We start from the raw sequence: 26129 nt of genomic DNA, 5'->3' as shown, positions 1-26129 counted from the left end.
TTGCTGAGCACAGGCTTTCTCTAGTTGCGCTGAGTGGGGGTTACTCTTCGTTGTGGTGCGCGGACTTCTCTTTGTGGTGGCTTCTCTTGTTGTGGAGCACGGGCTCTAGGCACGCGGGCTTCAGTAGTTGTGGCACACGGGCTCAGTAGTTCTGGCGCACAGGCTTAGTTGCTCCGCTGCATGTGGGATCTTTCCAGACCAGGGGACCGGGGCTCGAACCTGTGTCCCCTGCATTGGCAGGCGGATTCTTAACCACTGCACCACCAGGGAAGTCCGGGGATAGAGTTCTTTGTGGGAGTGGGTGCCTGCTACCTCCCCCATCCTGGCTCGGAGCTCGGGGGGTTCCCACCCTCTGCCACTTTACGGAGGTGCACACTGAGGCTCCACTACCCTGCTTCACAACTCCCCAGGGGCTGTCTTTTCAGCCCCTGCTGCCGACATGGTGTCTACACGTGCCTGCCCTTCCTTTCTCGAGTAGCTGGTCCCCCAGGTCTCTGTCCACACGACCTGGATCACCGGAGACGGAATCCCAGGCTTTTCTTTCCATGGCCCTCCTACACCTGCTTCAGTACAGCTGGAGCTCTAGGCCTGCCTGCACCCTACACCCGTCTACACCTATTCCTCTTCTACCAGGAGGGTGTTAGGGCTCAGACTCTCTCTACAACTTCAGGTGGCTGTCTTTGCCACCCGTCCCAATTGCCAATGTCCCACATTGCCCAGCCCCCTCTCTGGAAGTCGCCTGTCCCCTGAGACTTGACGCTAGTCTGGTCCCTGACAGATGTGGGTGAGTTCGCATCTAAGTAGCCTGGCGCTTCCCCGCCCCCACCCCTTTCCTGGAAGCCAGAAGCTGCGACGTCACTTGCAGGTGTCAGCTGCCCCGCCCCTCCTCTCTCCGCCTTAAAGGGGTCGCGTCTCCCGAGGCTTCCCAGGGGCGTAGATAGCACCTCGGCGGGACCCGTGAGGGCTCCGTGGCCGCGGTGCGGGAGGTGGGTGCCCGGATCCTAATCCTGCCCTTCTGGCGTGGTGTGGCTCTTGGCTTCCATTTTCTCGGCCTGAGAAGTGGGGACGCCCGGATTCCTCGCACTGAAGCAGGCGCTCAGGGGGCATTTTCCAGGCCCGGGAAGGGGGTGGGGCGGCAGCCCAGAGGAGCCGCTTCACCCACTGGTTTCTCGGACCCCGCCCGCCCCACCCCCACGATGACAGCCCACACCCTCCTGCTGTTGCTCCTCGCCTCCTCCACCCTGGGGGACCCGGACTCCGCGGGCAGGTGAGAAACGCCGGTGTCAGCGGGGACAGAGCCGGAGGGAGACCGCGAGGGGCGTGCGACCTCTCTAGGCGGTTTTCCGCTTCGGTGGAATCGGAAGTTGATCAGGAAACGCGCCCGCCAATCTCGGAGTTCTGGGTCGCCCACAGGGCTCCATTTCTCGAGTGGATTGTTTGAACCCGCTTTTCTCTCACGCTCCATCCCCAGGCGGCCCCAGCGCCAGGTCTCCCAGCAGCACAGGCACCTCTGTTCACTGGGCACGTGCCAGACGCACCGCCTGCCAGAGATCATATATTGGCTCCGCTCTGCCTCCACCAAGGAGCTCTCAGGGAAGGCGGGCCGCAAGCCTCAGGATCCACAGAGCTATGGGCGCCGCCGGCGGCGCGCGGCCAGACTCCTGCTGCGTCTCCAGGACCCCAGCCTGAAGCAAGGAGGCCAGCGCAGTGCCCGGCTCTCTGGGTGATGTTGGGCACATCTCTGCTCGTCCCCTGGCTTCAGTCTACCCATCTGTGTATCGGAGCCGTGACCCCAAGTTTCTTTTCCCCTACCTCCACCTCCTGGGCTCTCCCCAGGCAGCGACTGGGCTGGACCACGTGCACACCGGACCCAGCATGGACAAAGAATATTAACGTCCAGAGCTGAATAAAACGAGAGTTCCATATTTCAGTCTCTGCTTGTCTGTGCCCATTCTGGCCTCCTAATCTGAGCTCGGTCCCTGAGCCCCTCACCTTGACCCACGCACTTTTCCCCTCACGGAAGTCCCTCTGACTAACTTGAATCCAATCTGCTGTAGCACCTCCACGCCAACTTAATCCCTGCAGCTGCATCTTCCGTGGGTGGTTTTGGTGGGCCGACCTGACCCCAAAGCAGTCCTCCCCCCTCTCCTGGGTGGTAGGGCTGAGATTCACTCTGGCTCCCACGCGCGTGGGCTGTGAGTTCCAAGCTGAGCTTCCTTCCTCAAAGAGAAAGAAAAGAGACAAAAGAGTGGACTGGAGAGTCGAAGAAACTGGGGTTCGGAGGAGAAGTGCTGCGTAGAACGGGGAAGGCCCAATGGTGGAGAATCAGGCGGGTAGGAGTCTGTGGGCTGGGAATCGAAAGGACGGAGGGGATTGGACGCTGGGATTCGAAGGGGGCGGGAACTGAGCGCGGGGATTGGAAGGGGGCGGGGATAGAAGATTGGAAGGGGGCGGGGTTAAAACCTGGGACTTGAATACCCGGCGAGGCACCCGTTAGACAGAAATCCGGGTTCCTGGATGTTGGATAGTTGGAGGCGGACAGGTGCTCCGGAGGCCCATCGACCAAGTCTTGGACTCATAGTCACTGGGATTGGGCATGTGCAAGTGGGAGGCTTGAGTCCGGCGCTCTAAATCGGGGGTCGGGGGGGTGTACTCGGGCTTGGTCTCCAGGATCCGATCGGCGGACCCCTGACTCAGCGTGGTAAGTGCCGGACTGGAGGGGCCCGAGCTCCTGCGGGGGCTGGAGGATTGTGTCTTGGGTTGGGAGTGCGGGCCTCTCCATCACTTGTCCTCGACGCTCGCCTCTGCTCTCAGCCTCAGCATCCCTGCCCGCGAGGCATGCGCAGTAGGGTGCTTCCCCCCCGCATCCCCTTCAGCCCGGGGGCGGGGGGAGGGGACGCTGGGCTACCCCAGAGCGTATGAATTTATAGAGAACCCCCACCCAAATCCCCCCTCACTCCCACCCCCCAGCCCCAGCCTTGGAATGGGAAGCGGAAATGGAGTGGACAATGCCAACGTCCGGCAGGTGTTCATTTCAAATGGGTTTGGGACTAATGTTTTTCCCAAGATCCCGCAACTCACCCTGGACCGGTTTCCCGCCCCGAACCCCGAATCTTGAAAGGCCCTTGCGGGGGGGTCACTGTCCCCGCACCATGTTCTCAGAATAGCCGCAAAAGGGCTATTATCCCACAAATTATCCCTCCTGCCTTTCTGTGCGTTCACAGAGGTCCCCAACTGAAGTCCTCCCGATACCGGAGTCTTCGGCCAGGACCCTCAAGACCCCTCAGGTGGTTAGGGAAGGGTGAGCTGGCGTCCTATATCCCTGGGTCTGCGGAGAAGGGGCTGGGTGTCTGGAGAATGACCCTCTGTCCTCCTCCCAGGGCTGTAGCGTGACATGGCTGAAGCACACCAGGCCGTGGGCTTCCGACCCTCGCTGACTTCGGACGCGGGAGAAGTGGAGCTCAGTGCCCCGATGTTGCAGGAGATCTACCTCTCCGGACTGCGCTCTTGGAAAAGGCATCTGTCCCGTTTCTGGGTGAGGAGGGCTGCGGCTTGGTTTCCTTCCGGGAATCCAGTTACCTGCTTCCGGGATGCCTGAGGCTCCCTTCCGGCATCCTGGTGGTCCCACTTCTGGGATCCTGTCACCCGTTCTGGGAATTTTGGTGTCTACTTCAGGACCCCTTAAAGCCATTTCCGGGTTCTCTTTGGCTCACTTCCGGGATCCTCAACCTCACCTACTGGGAACTGCCATTTACCTCTTGTACCCACTTCCTGGAAGCCCTTCCCACTCTCCCCACACCCACAAACACAACTTTCACTCCACTTTCTGGAACTCAGTCCCCTTATCGTTCCCTTTCATCTCTACCTCTAAACGAGGTGCTTCCGATTCCAGAACCCCATGGGCTGATCAACATCTTGGGTAGCCCACACCCCAATCCTGAAGGTCCCCCTTTGCCATAGTCCTTACCCACTGGGTCTGAGAGGCCCCTCCTTGCCCCTGCTGTGAACCTCCAGTACCCTCTCCAGTATGTGGCACACCCTCCCTACAGTTCTGAGATGTGAACCTCCACTGTCTGTATCGTCTAGTTACCCATCACCACAAACCCTGCTGCCCCAGCTCTAGAAAAGACAAACTCCTTGCCCTAGAATGCCCACATCTACCCAGGGCCCACCCAGGTCAGCCCGAGACTCCCTGGTTCTAGAACTCTGGCGCCATCTACGTATGGAGTCTCCCTGCTGGTCACACCCTCTTTCTGTGAACACAGGTCTTGAACACCTATGGGGTCTGCCAGGACTGAGTTTGAATCCTGGCTCTGCCACTGACTAGCTCTGTGGCCTTGGGCAAGCGCGTTGCTCTGAGACTCAGGTTCCCCACATGTGAAACAGGAGTGATGGTAGCACCTCCCTCACAGGACAGTTTCGAGGATTAAACAAATTCTTACATGTAAGCACTGAGCCAAGTGCTTGGCCCATGGCAAGTGCTGAGTAAGTGTTAGCTTTAGATTATAATATTGTTCGTCATTTACCAAATATCTGTGGAGCATCTGTTAAGCGCCTGGCACTGTTTGGAGCACTGGGGACACGGCAGGGAGCAAGACGGACAGATCTGCCCTCATGGAGCTCTTGATCAAGCTGGAGGAGAAGGCAATAAAGAAGATAAACAAGCAAACCATAGAGTATTTTAGGTGGTGACGTGCTATGGAGGAAGATAAAGCAGGCAGGGAAGAGGGAGCATGGAGGTGTTATAATAAAACCAGGGGGCAGCCCAGGAGGATCTCTGGAAGCTGAGACATTTGAGCAGGGTGGATCACACTTCTGTGGCCATATTGGTTGTTAAAATGGTTATTAAAATAGAGGTGTATCTGCTCCAGTGAATAAATAGCCACTAACCCAAACTCCCAGAGAGACCCCGCCCCTGGAACCCCCTGCACCTCAGGCCAACCCAGCAGCTAAAATGTTAGCCTGTGGTTAAATACACACATTTATATATATACACATAAATAGACATTTAAACTAAGATCTAATTATATACAGAAAAATGCACAGATTGTTTTTAAGTGTACAGTCCTTGAATTTTGTAATATCTTTGTAACCTGTATAATACCTGTGTAACCAACTCCCCATCAAGACAGCACTGCCATCATTCTAGGATGTTCCTTCGAGCTCCTTTCCAGCCAGCACTCCCTACCTCACCCTCACTGCAAGGCAACCACTGTTCTGATTTCTATGCTTATAGACGGATTTGGACGGGTGTTGCTGTGTCGAATATTTTGACTGTCACCCCTGTATTTGAGTCACCTCTGAAGCTCTTTTCTGACTCATGTCACCTGTTGCAAATGGCCCCCACCAGATCCTCATATTAGTATTAATTGATAATTGTAATAATGACAACTCTTGCCTTTCTATCACATAGCTGCCTCTCTCCCTGATGGTCACGTGGAGCTCTCACATCCTTCCTCTCCAGTCTGGGACCCCAGGAACCACCCTGAAGCCGTAGCTCCTGGAACTTGGTCCCAAGATGGGGGCTGTGCCATCAGCAATGCCAGAGCTGTAATTCCATAGACTCATTGCTAAACCTTACTTTCTTTTCTTTTTTAAAAATTTATTTATTTTATTTATTTATTTTTGGTTGCGTTGGGTCTTTGTTGTTGCGTGCGGGCTTTCTCTAGTTGCGGTGAGCAGGGGCTACTCTTCATTGCAGTGCATGGGCTTATTTTGGTGGCTTTTCTTGTTGTGGAGCACGGGCTCTAGGCATGCGGGCTTCAGTAGTTGTGGCACGCAGGCTCAGTAGTTGTGGTGCACGGTCTTAGTTGCTTTGTGGCATGTGGGATCTTCCTGGACCAGGGCTCGAACCCGTGTCCCCTGCATTGGCAGGCGGATTCTTAACCACTGCGCCACCAGGGAAGCCCTAAACCCTACTTTCTTCACTTAAAAAATGGGAACCTTGACAGTCCCTGCCTCAAGGGATTGTTGTAAGCATTAGTTGTCTTAGCAGAAGGCCTGGCTCACAGAAGTGACCACTCCAGCATCGCGATTCTTGTCTTACATGCCACATAGGTGCTGTGTAGCCTCCAGCATGTTAGTAACTTCTCTGAGCTTCTGCTTTCTCATTTCTAAAATCAGACTAGGTAGTAATGTGTCTCAGGCTCAGTACCAACCAAGCCCTTTGACTCTGTTGCTCATCTGGTCCTCATCAGGGCTTTTTGTTTTTGGCTGTGCCACGCGGCTTGTGGGGTCTTAGTTCCCCAACCAGGGATCGAACCCGCGCTCCCTGCAGTGGAAGCATGGAGTCTTAACCTCTGGACTGCCAGGGAAGTCCCATTAGGGCCTTCTAAGGTAAGCCTATCATTAGTCCGATTTTACAGATGGGGAAACAGAAGCCCAGAGAGGTGCTTTCACTTTTCCCAGGTCACACAGCTGCTAAGATGCAGAAGTAGAGGCAGAGCTAGAATTAGCAGTCTGGCTCTGGAGTCCATGCTGAGGCCCCACTATCCTGGGGTGCTTTTCTAGAATGTGATCTCAATATCTATGCCAAAAGAGCTGTTGCGAATTATGTGCAGTGGGTCACTTGGGCCAAGCATATGGCACGGCATCCGGCACTTAGTGGGTGGTTCATTGGCAGGAGATTTGAGTGTCATCTGAAATCATTTCCAAATGAATATGAAATTCTGAGATACGGCAGACTTCAGAGTTCGGTACCTTGTGGTTCATCCTGGTGCATTAGGGTCACAAGGCATCCCGGATGGTTTAAGTGATTGACAGTGGACCCTGGAGCCAGGGAACCTGGGTTCAAATCCTACCTCCACCACTTCCTGGCCATGTGGCCTTCAACAAGTTCTTCAAACTTCCTATCTCCTCAGTTTCCTCACCCATATGATGAAGATAATAATAATTTCTATCTTACTGAGTGACAGGGGAACGAGATAATTTAATGACGCTCCTTGTACTTGGGAAGTGCTATGGAGACATTTCCTGTTATTAGGATGCCCCTGTTCTATTGCAATACAGAGCCCTAGATAGAAGAACTGAAAATTTCTTTTAAAAAAAATTAAACAACAAAAATAACCACATTTGCCAGTAACCTTTTCCTGCCAAGCCAAAGGGAGACTGCCAAGTAACTACATCTCCAGTGAGAAGTAGCTTAGCAACAGAGGGGATCATCATAATAATTACTGAGGACCTACAGTGTGCCTGGCTATGAGCTATGCAATTTACCATTCTGCTCCCCCCACCCCGAGCCCTCTGCTTTATTTTTCTCCATAGCACCTCTCGTCATTCGACCCACTTCACTAAAGCCTTTACTTATGTAGGTATTGTCTCTATCCCCCATGAGAGCAGGAATCTTGCTGTCTTGTCACTGTTGTTGGACTGCAGTAAGCATTTGTGGAATATTTCCTCATCCAGCCCTTGTGACAGCCCTATGAGCCAAGTACTGGGATTGTTCCCATTCTACAGATGAGGAAACTGAGACAGAGAGGTAAAGTCACTTGCTTGCGGTCACTCTACTAGATAGTGACAGAGCAGAGATCTGAACGCAGAGGGTGGGGACTCCAGAGCCCAAGGTCTAAACCATGATCTCTGAGGCCTTCTTGGCTATTAAAATGTGGGAAGAGGAGAGGGAGTGGTTTCTTGAGCCCTGGTGGTGATACCAAAACCAACAGCAGCTCTTATCCTGGCTTAACCATGCTCTCTGTGTGACTTTGAACCTACGTGTTTTCTTTTGTAAAAAGAGAACATCTTAGTACCTACTTCACGGGGTTGTTGGGAGTTAATTAAAGAGTTAAGCCTTGCAAATGGCACCTGGCATGTAGTAAGTGCTCATTAAATGTTAGTCAACTCTTGGGGCTTCCCTGGTGGCGCAGTGGTTAAGGATCCGCCTGCCAATGCAGGGGACACGGGTTCGAGCCCTGGCCCAGGAAGATCCCACATGCCGTGGAGCAGCTAAGCCCGTGAGCCACAACTACTGAGTCTGCGCTCTAGAGCCCACGAGCCACAACTACTGAGCCCACGTGCCACAGCTACTGAAGCCAGCGCGCCTAGAGCCCGTGCTCCTCAGCAAGAGAAGCCACCACAATGAGAAGCCCGCGCACCACAACGAAGAGCAGCCCCCGCTCGCCGCAGCTAGAGAAAGCCTGCAGGCAGCAACAAAGACCCAACGCAGCCAAAGATAAATAAATAAATACTTAAAAGGAAATGTTAGTCAACTCTAGCATGCTTCCCTGGGAGTCTGATTAGTTACCCAACACTTTCATTCATTCCTCAGTCATCCCATGGCCAGCTCCTGAGCTCTGGACCCTGCTGTATAGGGGATACCAGTTTGCTTTTTTGACAGTTTCACCTTCGGGGTCCTGCCTGGGAGTAACCTCTCCTCCAGGAAGCCCTCCCTGACTCCTTCAGGCTGAGCAACGTGCCCTATCCTATCGCCATTAGTACTCACTTCATTCTGGTCTGACCTCCCTGGGGGCAAGACCCAGATGTGTCTGTTCCCCACGGCGTCTGGTACAGCCAGCTCAGGGCTGAATCAACATCTAAGAATGGTGCTGAGCAGATGGGATAATTGATTGAATAGGTGCCCTTTCCTCTCCGCAGAACGATTTTCTCACAGGTGTGTTCCCTGCTAGCCCCCTCAGCTGGCTGTTCCTCTTCAGTGCAATCCAGCTTGCCTGGTTCCTCCAGCTGGATCCTTCCTTAGGACTGATGGAGAAAATCAAAGAGTTGCTGCCAGACTGGTGAGGTCTCCCACTTCAGCCCAGTAACCTCCTAATCCCTTTCCCTCCACCCAGTAAGTTTCTCTATCAGCATGTATGCCCCTTAAAGAAAAGTAACCCTTGAGACTTACTTGGGGTCAGATAAATAAAGGTACAGACTCAAGTAAAAGGAGGTGATTTCCTCTCTTGTCTCTGTACATTTTCCAACCTGGCTGCTTCTTGCTAAAGGGGATGGTGGCAAACTAGACAATATCCAGTTATGGTTATATATACTAATGGAAGTATGAACTCTGCTAATCGACAGTTGTGTAGTCTTGGGCAAGAGACCTCACCATTCTTGGTGTCAGGGTCTTCACCTGTAATGTGGGAATAATAATAATTGCTTCTTAGGGTGATTGGAGTAATTAAACAAAATCACGCATGTGGAATATTCAGTACATTACTAGGAGGTTATTAAATAGGAGTGGTTGAATTACTACAGTTGTTGGGGAAGGTTTGGAAACCAGATGTGGGTGAAGTGGCAGGTTCTAACTCTTGGATTAGTCCTCCTGGGGAAGAAGGTTCAAACTTTGTGCAGACGGCCTCAAAGGGCAGATCCAGGATCAGACATAGAAATTTCTAGGAAGGCTAGATTTACCCACAGAGGGGAAGTGGCTTGCCCCGAGTCCTCCAGGTGGGATTTGCTCACAGCCTGTCTGATTGCAACTTTGCAAACATGTTGATTTACTGTATCTTTAGGCCAGCATTTCCTGAACTTGAGTTTGTATTGAAGTCACCTGGGAGGCTTGTTACAACACTGATTGCTAGCCTGAACGCCAAGAGATGGAGATCATGGGGCCCAGAAATTTGCATTTCTAACAAGCTCCCAGGTGGTCCTGATGCTGCTGGTCCAAGGGCCACACATTGAGAACCACTGCCTTACAGTGTAATTTGATCTGGTATATTTCACTAGAAATACCAGCTCTTATTTGTTAAGCACCTGCCAATTTCCATGGGAAGTGATTTTAGAAGCTTGGTGTCTCCGCAGTCCTGGGAGGAGATGGTGGGTGTACCGAGAAAAAATCACACCTAGCAAATGAGGAAACTGGACTTTTTCTGACCAACTCTAATGCTACAGGATATTCCTCCAACAGCTAAAAGATCAGAGTCAGTGTTAGGAACGGCAGGCGCTGGGTGGGGCTGGAGGCGAGGGGTGTTCTGAGGCCAGGAGACCCAGGCCTATACTCTTTTTCTCTACCCCCCCACCCCAGGGGTGGACAGCATCACAGGCTTCGGGGGGTCCTGGCGGCCGCGCTGTTTGCTTCGTGTCTGTGGGGAGCTCTGATCTTCACGCTTCATGTGGCCTTGAGGCTACTTCTGTCCTACCACGGCTGGCTCCTCCAACCCCACGGAGCCATGTCCTCACGCACCAAGACCTGGCTGGTATGCGAGGGGCAGAGCCCTGCTCAAACTCTCTCTGCCCCATTCTCTCTGTGGGTTGCCACCCCGCTACCCCCGACACCTGGCTGCCGGGCTGCAGTGAGGAGTTTAATGAACCACTAATTTTCCGCCAGGCCCTGGTTCGCATCTTCTCCGGCCGCCGCCCAATGCTCTTCAGTTACCAACGCTCCCTGCCGCGTCAGCCTGTGCCCTCCGTGCAGGACACTGTGCGCAAGGTGGGCCAGGTACCCGGGGATGGGGCGGGAGGCTGCTGAGCAGTGGGGTGTGACCTGCCGTCTTCCCCTCCTTGCCCCTCAGTATCTGGAGTCTGTCCGACCCGTCCTCTCCGACGAGGACTTCGACTGGACCGCGGCCCTAGCACGGGAATTCCTGAGGCTGCAGGCGTCACTGCTGCAGTGGTACCTTCAGCTCAAGTCCTGGTGGGCGTCCAATTATGTGAGTACAGCATCCTGTAGGCAAAGGTTCTGAGCCGGCCCTCCTAACCCTGCCAGTTTTTCGCCCCGCCCCCCGCCCCGCCCACAACTCCCAGGCCCAGCGGAGATTGGAGCTTCACTCCAGACGTGAGAACATTCTGAGCCCCGCCCCCACGCTCCAATATTTTAAGCCCAGCCCCAGATGGATCCAATATTCTGAGCTCCTCCCTCCTCTCCCATATTCTGGAACCCGTCCATCCTGTGCCAACATTTTTGAGCCCTGTCCCCCCATGCTCCCGCATTCTGAGCCCGGCTCTTCAATAATCTAAGCTCCGCCTCCGGGGTCCGCCCACATCCAGAGCTCCGCCCCCAACCCTCCAATATTTAAACCAGAATTCCGGGCCCCTTTCAACATTTCAGCCCCTCCTCTGGCCTGCTGAGTCTCTAAGCCCCGCCCCCAGTTCTTGTTTCCTCTCCCCTGTCTGGGCAAAGACGCCAAACGGGCTTCTACTATGATTTCAGGAGCTAGAGCCCTAGAACGCAGTCTGAGTTGAGATCCTTGGGAAACCGAGGCATAGAACCAGTAAGCGAGTCACTCTGTAAGCGGCTTCCAGGCCTCCCATTCCGTAGGAAGCCACAAATACCTGTCAGGCAGCATGTGATGAGGTGGAGGTAGGAAGAAGAGACAGATGTATCACTTTTTTAGATTTCACATATAAGTGATACCATATAATATTTGTCTTTCTTTGACTTACTTCACTTAGTATGATAATCTCTAAGTCCATCCATGTTGTGCAAATGGCAATATTTCATTCTTTTTATGCAAGCCTTAGTGGGTTTTTTTCCATAAATTTATTTTATTTTTGGCTGCTTTGGTTCTTTGTTGCTGTGCACGGCTTTCTCTAGTTGCGGCCAGCAGGGGCTACTCTTCGTTGAGGTGCGCGGGCTTCTCACTGCGGTGGTTTCTCCTGTTGTGGAGCACTGGCTCTAGGCGCGCAGGCTTCAGTAGTTGTGTCATGCAGGCTCAGTAGTTGTGGCTCGCAGGCTGTAGAACGCAGGCTCAGTAGTTGTGGCGCACGGGCCCAGTTGCTCGGCGGTATGTGGGATCTTTCCAGACCAGGGCTCGAACCCGTGTCCCCTCCATTGGCAGGAAGATTCTTAACAACTGTGCCACCAGGGAAGCCCAACAAGCCTTAGTTTTAAGGTTTTTTTTTTTTCCCTTCATGCTCTTGGACCAGATTCTGCTCTTTAAAAATATATATATATACACATATAAATAATAGAGCAATTATATACTATATAAATTATATAAACATGTGTTGTTTATTATATATAAATAATGTATATACACACCATATTATATATATTTCATTGTACCTCTAAGGCACTGCCAGTTATAACATACACCATTATCTTATGGACAACTAAGGGAAAATAACTAAAGTCTAACACAGTGCTTTCTTATCACTTATTATATAGGTCGATCCTCATTATTCATGCATTCTGTATTTGCGGATTTGCTGACTTGCTAAAACGTATTTGTAACCCCAAATCAGTATTCATGGCACTTTCATAGTCATTCACGGACATGCGCAGGATGGCAAAAATTTTGGCTTGCCCGACGCGCACATTCCCAGCTGAGATGGAACAGGGCTGGAAGGAACCTGACCCTGATTTCCCCTTGGAACAATGGCTCAGTGTTCGCTAATCAGCGTTCACTGCCACTTTACAGGACATAATGACCGCGAGTGATAAGAATCAACTGTATACATTAAAACAGCTCAGGCTTACTTAGACATAGATTTGTATCAACTATCACTCCCAAGCAAGCTCAGAAAAACGGAAATGTAAATTGTAATAAATTGGCTTAAGCATCCCTAAGACTTTCACGCTCAGAATCCATCTCTTCTCAATTGCTTTTTGACTCCGACTTGTCCGTATCTTCCTACTTTCCGCACAGCTTCATCCTCTGTATCGTCAGGAATACAGTAAGAACCTTGACAATGTAGCATTTCCTGAAAGATCCTATGATGTACCTAAAGCCATTGGTGCAGTGCACTAAAGTGGCCTTTATTAAAACCAGATTAATTTTTGCTTTGCTTTGGAGATTTTTTTTTTCTTTCTTTTTTTTTTTTTTTTTTTTCCTTTGGAGATTTTCTGATTCACCGCCACCTCCCCAATGCCCCTACTGCCCCACCCCTCCCCGACCTCCCATCCCAACAGTTGGGTTCCTGGAAGTTAAAATCTTGCTCCACAATTATCTCTAGGATTTTCTTCTGAGTCACAGACTTTAGCAAGCTTTGATGCTGGTGAGGCTTTTCTTTGAAAAAAATGGTACATGATATGCATATAATGTTACAAATTATTTATTTATTTATTTATTTATTTTTGGCCAGGCCACAGGGGCATGCAGGATCTTAGTTCCCGACCAGGGATTGAACCCATGCCCCCTGCAGTGGAAGTGCAGAGCCCTAACCACTGGACAGCCAGGGAATTCCACAATATTATACATATAGTATTGTAAAATACACAAATCTTACATGTACAGCTTAATGAAGTTTTATGTATGCATATAACCAGATAACCCCTGGCTAGGTCAATATATCGAACTTTTCTACCGTTCGCTGGAAACTTATGGATTTTTCCAGAAGGTGTTGCACGTTTCCGGGGAATGACAACTACATCCTGCCTAGTCTAAGTGTAAGGAAGTGTAGGATGCCATGAACTTTAAGACGCAAGCAAACATGTATGTCTTCATAAATTCTACGCGATTCTATGACATAGAAGAAAGAAAAACATCTAGAAAACATTCAAGTCCTCTCTGACTACCTCCCTTTAATTCTTGTTTCTCCCACCATCGCCTGTGAGAAACACTTTGGTCAGAGTCTTTTCTGAGTGTATATATACATATATTTATACCCAGGGAGATATATACATATATTTAAGTATATAATTTTTATTTATAACATATAATTTTAAAGTATTTAGTAATAGGTTATATATCATAACACATTAATATTTAATATTATATATAAAACAAATATCATATATAATTTTAATTGTGATTAAAATATACATAATATATTGGGCTTCCCTGGTGGCGCAGTGGTTGAGAGTCCACCTGCCAATGCAGGGGTCAGGGGTTCGTGCCCTGGTCCGGGAAGATCCCACATGCCGCGGAGCGGCTGGGCCCGTGAGCCGTGGCCGCTGAGCCTGCGCGTCCGGAGCCTGTGCTCCGCAACGGGAGAGGCCACAACAGTGAGTGGCCCATGTACCGCAAAATAAAATAAAATAAAATAAAATATACATAATATAAAATTTGTCACTGTAACCATTTTTCAGTGTACAATTCAGTGGTCCTAAGTACAGTCACAGCGTTGTGTAACCATCACTACTATCTCTCTCTAGAACTTTTTCATCATCCCAAACAGAAACTCCGTGTCCACTAAGCAGAATCTCCCTATTCTCACTTCCCCAAAGCCCCAGGCAACCTCTGTTCTACTTTGTCTCTCCGAATTGGCTTATTTTAGATTTTTCATAGAAATGGAATCATACACTACTTGTCCTTTTGTGCCTGAGTCATTTCACTTAGCATAATGTTTTCGTTGTAGCCCCGAAGACTTAGAACTTCATTCCTTTTTATATTAACATTCCATCATATGGATAGACCACATTTTGGTTGTCTATTCATCCACTTGGTGAACAGGTTGGGCCTTAGTAGTATTTTTTTAAATAAAATGGGATAGTTTCATATATCTTGTTGTGTGCCTAGCCTTTTTCACTCTGCAGCCTGTCTTGGTGCTCATTCTCTGTCAGTAACGTAGATGTAACTTTTTAAAAAATTAATTAATTTATTTATTTTTGGCTGCGTTGGGTCTTCGTTGCTGCACGCGGGCTTTCTCTAGTTGCTGTGACCCGGGGCTACTCTTCGTTGCGGTGCGTGGGCTTCTCATTGAGGTGGCTTCTCTTGTTGCAGAGCATGGGCTCTAGGCGCGTGTGCTTCAGTAGTTGTGGCACGCGGGCTCAGTAGTTGTGGCTCACAGGCTCTAGAGTGGAGGCTCAGTAGTTGTGGCGCACGGGCTCAGTTGCTCCACGGCATGTGGGAATCTTCGCGGACCAGGGCTCGAACCTGTGTCCTCTGCATTGGCAGGCGGATTCTTAACCACTGTGCCACCAGGGAAGCCCAGATGTAACTTATTTTTAACAGCTGTGAAGTGTTCCATAACACGAAGGTTACATGGTTTAGCTAACTGATCCCCCATCGATGGACTTCTAGGTTATTGCTAGTTATTGATCTTGATGCCTCCTTCATTGAGCTCCACCCTCCCTATTTGCCATAGCAAAGTCTTGGAGGGCTCCCCTCCCCCACTCACCCCCCGTACCTTGACCCCAGACACCGCAGCTGTGTGTCTCTCTGCCCCACTCTTAGGTCAGTGACTGGTGGGAAGAATTTGTGTACCTGCGCTCCCGGAACTCACTGATGGTGAATAGCAACTATTATATGATGGTGAGAAGGGGAGAAGGAGGTTAGGCACCGGGCCGGGGATGGGGTTCATAGTTCCTGGGGTCTAGGGTTGGGGTGTCTGGGTAGAATGTGGGGTTTAGGGTCAGTGACCTCAATCACAATCTGGATTTCACCATCCTGCCTCTGTTGGGATCAAGACCTATGTTTGGGGTCAGTGCCCCCATCAGAGGCAAACCTGACCCCAGGCGTTTTGCTATCCCCTGGACCGGCCCGCAGGACTTCCTGTATGTCACGCCCACTCCCGTGCAGGCCGCCCGTGCTGGGAACGCGGTCCACGCCCTCCTCCTGTACCGCCACCGCCTGAACCGACAGGAGATCCTGCCGGTAAGAGGGCTGCCCCCGCGGGCTGGGGACAGAGGCTGTGGTCCTGAGACCATGAGGCCACATGGGTCCTGGGAAGCAGTTCATGGGCCCATGACCTCCTGCAGACTTTGCTGATGGGAATGCGGCCCTTGTGCTCTGCCCAGTATGAGAAGATATTCAACACCACGCGAATTCCCGGGGTCCACAAAGGTGAGCCCCCTCTCCCCTCCTCACTGATAGAGGCAGAACAGTGTAGTGGCTAAGAGCACGCTCTCTGGAGCTAGCCTGCCTGGGTTCAAATACCAGCTCTGTAACTCCCAAGCTGTGTGACCTTGGGCAAATTATTACCCTCTCTGAGCTTCAGTTTCCTCTTCTCTAAAATGGGGTAATAAGGGTACCTAGGGTGGTGAGGATTAAAGGAGTGTGTCAGACAGTGCAAGCCACTTGGTAAAGTGCCTAATAAAGGTCGTTATTCTTTATTTTGGGGGGGGGTATAACTGCTTTACAATGTTGTATTAGTTTCTGCTGTACAGTAAAGTGAATCAGCTATATGTATACATATATCCCCTTCCTCTTGGACCTCCGCCCCCATTCCACGCATCTAGGTCATCACAGACCACGTTATTCTTATAATGTATCACCCCTAGACCACATCCGCCACCTCCGGGACAGCAGACACGTGGCCGTCTTCCACCGGGGCCGATTCTTCCGCCTGGGGACCCACACCCAAAGCGGCCTGCTTTCCCCGCGGGCCCTGGAGCAGCAGTTCCAGCGAATCCTGGACGACCCCTCTCCTGCCTGCCCCCACGAGGAGCATCTGGCGGCCTTGACGGCTGCTCCAAGGTGAGGGTCACAAATCTGGGGGCCCGGAGGTCCAGCCAGCATCTTGAGGCTGCAGGCTGGGTGGAGGCTGGGCAGGGTAGAGAGTCAGCCGGAACTCAGGCACTCCCCCGACAGGGACATGTGGGCCCAGGTGCGGAGGTCCCTGAAGACCCAGGCCCAGGAGGCCCTGGAGGCCGTCGAAGGGGCTGCTTTCTTTGTATCACTCGACTCTGAGCCCGCGGGGCTCACCAGGGAGGACCCCGCAGCTTCCTTAGATGCCTACGCCCACGCCCTGCTGGCCGGTAGGGGCCACGACCGGTGAGTCAGCCTGGGGATTTGGACCCCACCCCACTTGTGACCCCAGACCCAATGCATTGAGACCTGGGGACCTCTGAAGCAGATAACCGCTAGACCTGGGACCCCAGATCCAGAACCACAGATCTAAGGACCACCAAACCCCTGACCTGGACCCTCAGACCTTGAGAAACTCTAGACCTGGGACTCCAGACTCAGAATCTCAGACCCAGTGACCCCAGATATGAGGATTAACAAATGCCAAACCTGGGACCCCTAGACCCAGAGACCTGCAGCTAGACCCCAAGCCTGGGGACCTCAGACTCAGAACTGCAAACTATGGAATCCTCAGACCTTAATGCAGGCACCCCAAACCCAGGACCTCACACCTGGGACCCCGCCTACGTAGAGATCCTCAGACAGCTTCCTTGATGCCCACCAGGCACCACTCTGATTTCTGAGGCTCCTGGGAGAGTCCGCCTAAGCTCTCAGCATCCGTAAACCCTGAACTTTTTTATCACATTCTTTCAAAAGCCCTGAACTCTCCAAACCTGAGACACATCTCAGAGACCATCAGTACCTCCACCTTCTTAGAGCTCCCCATACCAGGACCCCAGCCCAGATTCCTAGATCTCCCCACAGAAACCCCCTGAGTTCTCACAGAGAGCCCCCCGACATCCCTCCTGGCCTCTTTGGTGAATACTCTGAACTCTCCCCCCGCAGCTGGTTTGACAAATCCTTCTCCTTAATCGTCTTCTCCAACGGGAAGTTGGGCCTCAGCGTGGAGCACTCGTGGGCTGACTGCCCCATCTCAGGACACATGTGGGAGGTATGGCAGCTGGCCGGCCCCACCCTGCGGGCTGCTTCCCCCCCCCCCCCCCCCCCCCCCCCCCCCGCCGCCCATCTCCAAAGACCTTCTTCTCCAGCGCCTTAAGGTCAGAGGAAAAACGGAGGCTCAGAGAGAGGCAGAGACCAGACCAGGGTTGCCCCGCAGCAAAAAAGGGTGTCTGGGATTATGACCTTTCTTTCTCTCTCTCTCTCTCTCTTTTTTTTTTTTTTTTTGCGCTACGCTGGCCTCTCACTGTTGTGGCCTCTCCCGTTGCGGAGCACAGGCTCCGGACGCACAGGCTCAGCGGCCACAGGTCACGGGCCCAGCCGCTCCACGGCATGTGGGATCTTCCCGGACCGGGGCACGAACCCGTGTCCCCTGCATCGGCAGGCGGACTCTCAACCACTGCACCACCAGGGAAGCCCTCTCTCTCTTTTTTTTTGGAGGGCCGTGCCACATGGCTTGTGGGATCTGAGTTCCGCAATCAGGGATCGAACCCGGGCCCCAGCAGTGAAAGCACCGAGTCCTAACCACTGGACCACCAGGGAAGTCCCTATGACCTTTCTTTGATGAATGGGCATGTGGGGCTCAGAGAAGGGAAGTGATTTGCCCAGAGTCACAGAGCCAGAAGTTGCAGAGTGAGAATAAGAATCCAGAATGCTCTGAGACCAGAGTGTGACCAACCGTATCATACTCGCACTGGGTCAGACCTATCTCCCAGCTCTGGTTTGCTGTGTGACCTTCAGCAAGTTACTCCCCTCCTCTGAGCCTCAGTTTCTGCTTCATCAGGTGAAAAGGTTGGATTTTCTTTTATCTTTAAGCTCCACTCCAGTCCTGAGAACCTTAGCATCTCTCTTTTCTCTGTTTCACTTAGTACCTAAATCATAAGGGGTGGTGTCTGCACCCCACCGGTTTCCCAGTCTTCCGTGGTGTTGCATGAGGGGTTAGCTGGGATCCAGGGTGTGGATTAGGCATGTATGAGGGGAAGGGAGGTTGCTTCCAGATCTTGAGAGCAGCCCCAGGTAAGCACTGAGTCTTCTGTGCCTGTTTATTGTTTATAAAATGGGAATTTGCCTTTGATTATATTGGTAAATGACACTCTCAATTCAATTTAACCTCAGACCCTCAAGACACTGCCTGTCATCTGTCATCTCTGCATATTGACTTTGAACAAAGAGATGTCACATAGAGTAAGATAAAGAGAAATGGAAACTCTGAGGCATAAAGTGAGAGGTTCTTCTCCTCATTTAGTTCTTTTTTTTTTTTTTTTTTCTCATTTAGTTCTAATGTCAAAATGTGGATCTTAATCCCTTCTTTCTAGGGAGAAATTAAGTGGGAGGCTGGCCCATAGTAGGTGCTCCATCAGGACTGATTTAAAACATTTAACCACCAGCAGGGCATGGGTACCACTCAATCAGAAGGAATGCTGAGCCCTAGAAGCCCATGCTATGCCCAGCTTTCTCTCTCCTGTCCTAGGATCATGGCGGGGGTTGTCTCGGGAGGGCTGGGGCAGCCATTGGTGGCTCTTTATCCGCCTGTCAGAAGTACAAGGGCAGTAAGCACTGAGTATTAGTGTTAGCCTTGCTCTCAATGAGTATGACCCCAAGAACCCACCTGTGACCATCAGACGTTTCTGTTTCTCAAGGATTGTCCCTGACCCCCTTAAGAAGGGACTTAAGAAAAGAGGTCCCTGGTTAGATGTCCCTTGGTCCAGAGGGAGGAAGGGACTCTGACAGCTTCCGTTTGTACACAGTTCACTCTGGCCACGGAATGCTTTCAGCTGGGCTACGCGGCCGATGGTCACTGCAAGGGGCACCCTGACCTCTCACTGCCCCAGCCCCAGCGGCTGCACTGGGACCTTCCAGACAAGGTTAGGCCTGGTTTCTAGGCCTCTCTTCCAGGTCCCCAAATTCCTGGCTTTGACTCTAACCTCATCCCCACTGCAATCTCAACTGAAAAATCAACCCCATCCCTAACCCAACACCAAACCCACACCCCATCCCCCAAAAAGCCCCAACCTCAAACCCCAACCCTATCTTCAGTCTAACCCCATCCCAACCACAACCCCAAATGCAAACCCACCCCATACTAACCCTCTTCCCACCACCCAACCCCACGCTCAACCCCAATCCCATCTCCATCCCCGATGTCAACTTAGTTCTATCCCCACTCAAACCCAACTTCATCTCCACACCAAACTCATCTCCATCCCCAACTCCACTGCTGTTCTTAAACTCAATTCCATCTCCAACCCTAACCCCATCCTCAACCCTAACTCCATCCCATACCCAACCCTAACCCATATCCCATCCTATACCCAGTCCCAACCCCATCCCCAGCTCCAATTCAGTCCTCATTTTCAACCCCATTCCCCATCCTATCCCTATCCCCAACCCCAAATCCTATCCTGACCTTCACTGCCAGCCCCATCTTTAGCCCTTCAGCTCCATTCCCTTCTTTGTCCCCTCTTCCATATTCCACCCCAACCTGACTCCGTTCCCATCACTTCTAGCCCCATTCCCAGCTCTGACCTACCCCTATCTGTAACCCCTGGCCATTCCTCCCTCCTCCTTCTCTGGCAGATCCATCTATCCATCTCTCTAGCCCTGAGGGGAGCCAAGACTTTGTCTGGAAACATCGACTGCCACGTCTTCCCCTTCTCCCACTTCGGCAAGAGCTTCATCAAACGCTGGCACCTCTCTTCAGACAGCTTCATCCAGATGGCCTTGCAGCTGGCCTACTTTCGGGTCAGTTGGGTTCCCGACCCCCACCCCCTCTCAGGACCTCAGTTCACCTGGGCCCCCAATACCCGCCGCATTGACCCCTTTAATGACTTCTCGGTTATTGCCATGGTGAGTCCGCCATCTTGATTTCTCTCTCCCAATCACATGTCCATGGGTAGGAGGAGCTGGAGGTCCAGACAGAGGGGGGTCGAGTCCGTGAAGACTTCCTGGGCCTAGCTGACAGGCTCCTCTCCTCCTTGTCCCCAGGACAGGGGTCAATTCTGCCTGACTTATGAGTCGACCATGACTCGCTTGTTCCTGGAAGGGCGGACAGAGACGGTGCGTTCTTGCACGAGGGAGGCCTGCAACTTTGTGAGAGCCATGGAGGACAAAGAGAAGACAGTGGGTGTGGGCCTCGTTTGAGGCTTCAGTCATTTCCACATACTCATTCATACATTTACGAACTTTTAAGGAGCACCTTCTCAGGTCCAAGCTCCGTGATGGGACAGGGGAGGAACCAAGCCTGGTCTCTGACCGCAAGGAGCTCACTGATGGGGGGAGACAGCTCAGCACAGTGTGATACGTGCTTTAATGGAGGTCACGCAGAGGGCACTGGGGGAGCACCTAAGAGGGAGCCCGGGTTCCACAATGTAGGTCTCTTTATTTAACCTCTGTGTGACCTTGTGCCTTTCATTTGTACCATTCTTCATGTTCCCTATATAACCTCTCTGCTCAGAACCCCCCAGGCACCTCTGTTCCCTCTCCCCCCAACTTACGAAGTATTATGGTTCAATGGAAGGAGTTTGGGCCCTAGAGTCAGACAGCCCTGGGAATCCACCTGATTCTGCCTTGCTGTGTGACCCGGGGCAAATGACTTCCCCTCTCTGTGCCTGTTTCCCTTCTGCAAAATAGAGTTGATATCTCTGCCTTGCAGGGATGTTGCAAGCTAGGTTGAGGCCGGGGGTGTGACAGGCCTCAGCAGTAAGCCCACTTCCTGTCTTTCCATGACCTGTGACCTCCCCGGGGACCCCAGGACCCACAGTGCCTCGCCCTGTTCCGCTTGGCGGTAGACAAGCACCAAGCTCTGCTGAAGGCAGCGATGAGTGGACAGGGGGTCGACCGCCACCTCTTTGCTCTCTACATCGTCTCCCAATTCCTCCACCTGCAGTCTCCCTTCCTGGACCAGGTTGGGGTGCAGGGAAAGGGTTAAAGAGGGAAGTGGCAAACCACTGGAGAAGGGAGGCACTTCCGGGAAAGGAGGGTGATGTTGGAAAAAGGAGGTATCAACAGAGGAGAGAGTTAGGGAGACCCGGGAAAGAAAGGGAGAGAGCGGAGAGGGAAAAGGGGGCCAGGAGAGAGGGGCGTGGTTATGGAAAGAAACGCGAGGGGCGTGGTCAGAGGACAGGGGCGGGGTCAGGGGTTGAAAGGGAGAGGGGCGTAGTTGGGGGAGGGGGGACAAGGAGAGAGGGCGGGTTCTGGGAGAAGGAAAGGGGTGTGGTCAAAAGGGAGAAGGGAAAAAAAAAAAAAAAAAAAAAAAAAGGGAGAAGGGCAGAGGGGTGACGTCAGGAAGCGGAGGGGCAGAGCTGCGCAGATTTAAGGGAAATAGTTCAGCCAAGGCGGCGCGGACCTGCCGGTCAGTTTGTCTTTGTTGCACACGTGACCGACTTCTGTCCCTCAGGTTCACTCGGAGCAGTGGCAGCTGGCCACCAGCCAGATTCCTGTTCAGCAAATCCACCTGTTCGACGTCCACAGTTACCCCGACTATGTTTCCTCTGGTGGTGGATTCGGGCCTGTGAGTGGACCTGGGCCCTGACGGAGGGAGGAGGGGGCTGGGCATCCGCACTCCTACCTAGCGGGGGGTGGGGAGGGGGACCGGGGGCTATGTTGTTGCCCTCACTCTGTCCCTGTCAAGGCTGATGACCATGGTTATGGTGTTTCCTACATCTTCATGGGGGATGATGTGATCACCTTCCACATCTCCAGCAAAAAATCAAGCACAAGAACGGTGAGACTAACCCACCCCCGCCCCTTCCTCCCTCAGGACTCCCACTTCCCTGCTCTCCTAGGAGCGCAGACTCCCATCTCCCGACCATCCCATGATCCAGGAGTCCTAATACCCAAACCCCTCACCCCTCAGACCCAGGAACGGGGACCCCAGACCTCTTGTTTCTCAGCCCCTGGGAGCTCCTCTCCCAGCTTCTCCTGGACGTGACACATCTCTCCTTCCAGGACTCCCACCGGCTGGGGCAGCACATCGAGGATGCATTGTTGGACGTGGCCGCCCTTTTCCAGGAGGGGCAGCGTCTTAAGCGCAGAGGGTTAGGGGAGGACGACTCGGGGCACAGCCGTGACTCTCTCCCCTGCCATACCAGGGGCTCCAGGGCACCCACGACAGCCACTAACTTTTGACACCTTCCAGAGGGGAGCTGGTCTCCCCAGGAACTAGGGGGAAGGTCTCTATGGCTGCGCTGGTGCAGGACAGAAGCAGCCTGTTTGGGTTTGGGAATCCCACATCCGGTCTAATAAAGATGTGTGCGCTGGGATGTGGTGTCTGCCGTGCTCTCGAGCTGGGCAGGGATGGGAGAGGTGAGGGTCAGGGTAGAGGAGGAGAAAAGTTCCCATCCATCTCCAGGCCCCACCATGAATTCCCGGTTACAATCACCACATCAGATATAACCCCCAACACCTGCCCAATTTACTGCATTTCCAGCTCTAGTCGCACCAAACCCAACCATTCGAAGCCCATCCCAGTCAAACAACCCCACGAGCTCTCATGAGCTCAGTTGCAACACCAACTGCCCACCCTAAACTTTTTTTTTTTTTAATATTTTCTTGGCCAGGCTGCAGGGCATGTGGGGGCTTACTTCCCCGACCAGGGATCGAACCTGCGCCCCTTGCATTGGAAGTGCAGAGTCTTAACCACTAGACCACCAGGGAAGTCCCTGCCCACCCTAAACTTAAAGGTTGACATCTCCTAAATGAATCCCCCAGGATTCTTATTACTTCTACAGGCTGCCCACATTCCTAGGTTATGACCCCATATTCCATCTTCACAGCTAGCATTGCTGCATCCCTCTGTGGCTTTCTCCTCTAGTCATACCTCCTGTGACTGACTCCTGCCATCATCTTCTAAGGACCCTTGTGGCCCTTAGGACCCTTGTAGTTAGACTGAGCCCACCCAGATAATCCAGGATTAGCTCCTAATCTTAAAACCAACTGATTAGCAACGTTAATTCCATCTGCGACCTAATTCCCCTTTGCCATGTAGCGTAACACATGCACAGGGTCCAGGGACTAGGAGGTGGGCATCTTTGGGGAGACCATTGTTCTGCATACCACAGGGGCATAGATGAAACCAGACTGGCCACGAGTTGATAAGTAGTGAAACTAGGGGAAAGGTCATTGGGATGGGGATGGTTCATCATATTATCTTACTTTTCTTTTGTCATTTTAAAAAACTGACGTATAGTTGATTTACAATGTTCGTTAGAGATTGTCCTACTTTTGTAGATGCCTAAAAATTCCATGACAAAGAGTTAAATGAGGGGGCTTCCTGGCGGTCCAGTGGTTAAGACGCCGCATTTCCACTTCAGGGAGCACGGGTTCAATCCCTGGTTGGGGAACTAAGATGCCACATGCTGTGCTGGGCGGTGGGGGGGGGGGGGTCGGGCAAAAAAAAAGTTAAATTCAAGGTTATTGAGCTTAAAATAAAAAAGAATTAAATGAGTGAAAATACTGCTCAGCTTTTTCCCTCCTTTGCTGATTATAAAGAACACCTCCCCACTCCAGCCTGTCCAATATAGTCATAAGCGGGGGCAGTCATAAGTGGGCAGGGGGGGGTGAATGTCACGGGGGTCTGATCCACCTGCTTATGCAGCTTATTTGTGTCTTCCGGTCCTGCTAATGCCTGATCTAGGATCCGCCTCCCGATGGATCGCTGTTGTATCCGCCCACCCTGAAATACTTGGGGGTTCCAACAGAATAAACTCACGATGGGCCATGCTGGCTGCATGTCATGTGATAGCCTGTGTTCTGATCCTACATCTCTGTCGGCTCAGTAGCACACCAGGAGTTCCTCTGGAACATGGTGCATGGCCTTGCTTCGCAACCCTGGGGTCGACACTGTGCTTTCTCTGTCGGGAGAATCCTTGGCAGAAACTGTGTGTGACATCTTTGCCAGTCTACAGATATTTCTGGGTCCCATGATCCAATCGGCAGGGCTGCTTGCATTGCAGCTTGTACCTACTGCAGGTCTTTTCCTGGCCTGGGAGTCCCTCAAAGCTAGAAGTCTTCCGTGTCCCCCCCAAAATGGATCAGAGCAGTATTTCCCAGTGTAGAATATGCTTCCTCCAGAACCTGAAGATGCCTGAGCCCGTAGGATGAAGAGCGTGGACTTCTTTCTTAGTGGTAAGATGCAGTATTTGTCCTTCCCTTTCCAGTAGGTACTGCCCACTCCTCAGATGCCTGGGCTCCTAAAACCTTCACTGATGTGATAGGTCCCTGAAACTTTGTAAAGTTTATTTCCCATCCCCTGGACAGCATGTGTCTTATCAATACCTCTAATGCACTTCCTGCTTCTTGTTTATCCAGTCTGATTAACGTGATATTATTGATAGGATGAACTAATGTGGTGTCTTGAGGAACGTTTAAGCCAGTCCTGTGCGCCACACATGTAATTAAAATTTGTTAACATCTCGTAAACTTGGCTTGGGGGACAATAACGTTAAGATGTCCATACTATCCAAAGCGATCTACAGATTTGATGCAATTCCTATCAAAATCCAGTGACTTTTTAAATCAAAATAGAAAAATCCAACCTAAAATTCATATGGAATCTCAAGGGACACTGAATAGTGAAAACAATCTTGAAAAAGAGGAACAAAGTTTGAGATCTCACACTTCCAGATTTCAAAAGTTATTATAAATCTACAGTAATCAAAACTGTGTGGTACTGGCATAAAGGCAGACATACGGAACAATGGAATAGAGTAGAGAGCCCAGAAATAAACCCTGGTACGAAAGGTTGCCATGACCGTTCAGTGGGGGAAAGGACAGTCTTTTAAACAAATGGTATTAGGAAAACTGGATATCCATGTGCAAAAGAACAAAGTTGGGGCCTTATCTGATACCGTATACAAAAATGGACTCAAAATTAAAGACCTAAATGTAAGAGCTAAAACTATAAAACTCTTTTTTTTTTTTCTGCAAAAAGCTTTATTGTTTCCATTTGGTCCATGGCTGGGGAGAGGGCTCCAGTGTGGTTAACAAGCTGCCTACTGGCTTCAGAGAGGGGCTTCAGGCAGAAGCCCTGACACCAGAGGGGCTCCTCAAAGGCTGCTGGGATCTGCAGGCTCCTAGTCGTGCTTGAGGGTGAGCCTTTCAAAGAAATGCTCGCCCAGCCCAGCCTGGGGACCAGCCAGCTTGCGGAGGTCGATCAGGTGATCGCCCATCTTCTGGATGAATTTCACCTGCTCATCTAGGAAGTGGCTCTCCAGGAAGTCGCAGAGGTGGGGGTCTGCATGGGTAGAACCCAGGACATGCAGATCCACAAGGGCCTGGTTCAGGTTCTTCTCCGTGAACACAGCGGCTTCCACAGCGTCCTGGGTTTTACCCTACCACCAGGTCCTGTGTTTGACCCTACTCAGCTTGGGACAGCTTCTGCATGTCCTGGAAGAGGGCGCAGCCGCCATGCTGCTTTTGCATTTTCAAGAGACGCTCGGCGCCCTCGAGCTTCTCCTCGGCCAATTCGCAGAAAAAGTGGCTTACGCCCTCCAGAGTCAAATCCTCCCGGTGGAAAGAGAAGCCCTGCAGGAAGAGATGGCGGGAATAACGGTTAGCAGGAGGCGGGGCCAGGCATGCGGACTCCGCCTCTGACTATCCGACAGGACAAAGAAGGCCAGCGCGTGCGCAGAGGGCCGGAGGTGCGCAGCTGAGGGGAACTTGGGCTGGGGGCGTCTTGGGGACCCTCACCAGAAAGAGGTAGGTGTAGGAGGCCCGCAGATGCATGTTGACCAGGCGGTTGATGGCGGCCTCCACCTCGGTGGAATAATTCTGACGAATCTGGGAGCTCAT

At 51.9% G+C, this 26129-nt stretch overlaps 3 protein-coding genes across 8 annotated transcripts; 2 read left to right on the top strand and 1 right to left on the bottom strand.

Annotated features, from left to right (window-relative positions):
• The first annotated feature begins 165 nt into the window (after positions 1-165).
• ADM5 (adrenomedullin 5 (putative)) lies at positions 166-1864 on the top strand. Its single transcript, XM_032614083.1, has 2 exons — positions 166-1267; positions 1472-1864. The coding sequence occupies exons 1-2, from the start codon at positions 1197-1199 to the stop codon at positions 1725-1727; spliced, it is 327 nt and encodes a 108-aa protein (XP_032469974.1). The 5' UTR covers positions 166-1196; the 3' UTR covers positions 1728-1864.
• Positions 1864-23698, top strand: CPT1C (carnitine palmitoyltransferase 1C). 6 transcript variants are annotated; one of them, XM_032614067.1, is made up of 20 exons: positions 1864-2333; positions 3225-3287; positions 3381-3535; positions 8590-8729; positions 9959-10130; positions 10262-10363; positions 10446-10583; positions 14991-15068; positions 15336-15410; positions 15515-15599; positions 16037-16232; positions 16347-16529; positions 17229-17334; positions 19088-19204; positions 19917-20081; positions 20325-20459; positions 21091-21243; positions 21736-21849; positions 21970-22062; positions 22287-23698. In XM_032614067.1, exons 3-20 carry the CDS (start codon positions 3395-3397, stop codon positions 22464-22466), a joined length of 2373 nt encoding a protein of 790 aa, XP_032469958.1. In that variant the 5' UTR covers positions 1864-2333; positions 3225-3287; positions 3381-3394; the 3' UTR covers positions 22467-23698. The 6 variants fall into 6 exon arrangements, with proteins under 6 accessions (XP_032469958.1, XP_032469959.1, XP_032469955.1 ...); XM_032614068.1 differs by having other exon boundaries at positions 15303-15410; positions 15554-15599; XM_032614064.1 differs by having other exon boundaries at positions 15303-15410.
• Positions 23699-25269: 1571 nt separating this feature from the next.
• Positions 25270-26129, bottom strand: LOC116744398 (ferritin light chain-like). The gene is made up of 3 exons (XM_032614082.1): positions 26028-26129; positions 25704-25862; positions 25270-25669 (listed from the first exon to the last, which is right to left on the bottom strand). The coding sequence occupies exons 1-3, from the start codon at positions 26127-26129 to the stop codon at positions 25412-25414; spliced, it is 519 nt and encodes a 172-aa protein (XP_032469973.1). The 3' UTR covers positions 25270-25411.

The sequence above is a fragment of the Phocoena sinus genome, chromosome 19 (genome assembly GCF_008692025.1).
Source record: "Phocoena sinus isolate mPhoSin1 chromosome 19, mPhoSin1.pri, whole genome shotgun sequence".
Classification (NCBI taxonomy): domain Eukaryota; kingdom Metazoa; phylum Chordata; class Mammalia; order Artiodactyla; family Phocoenidae; genus Phocoena; species Phocoena sinus.
This window is presented reverse-complemented; position numbering and strand designations above follow the sequence as displayed.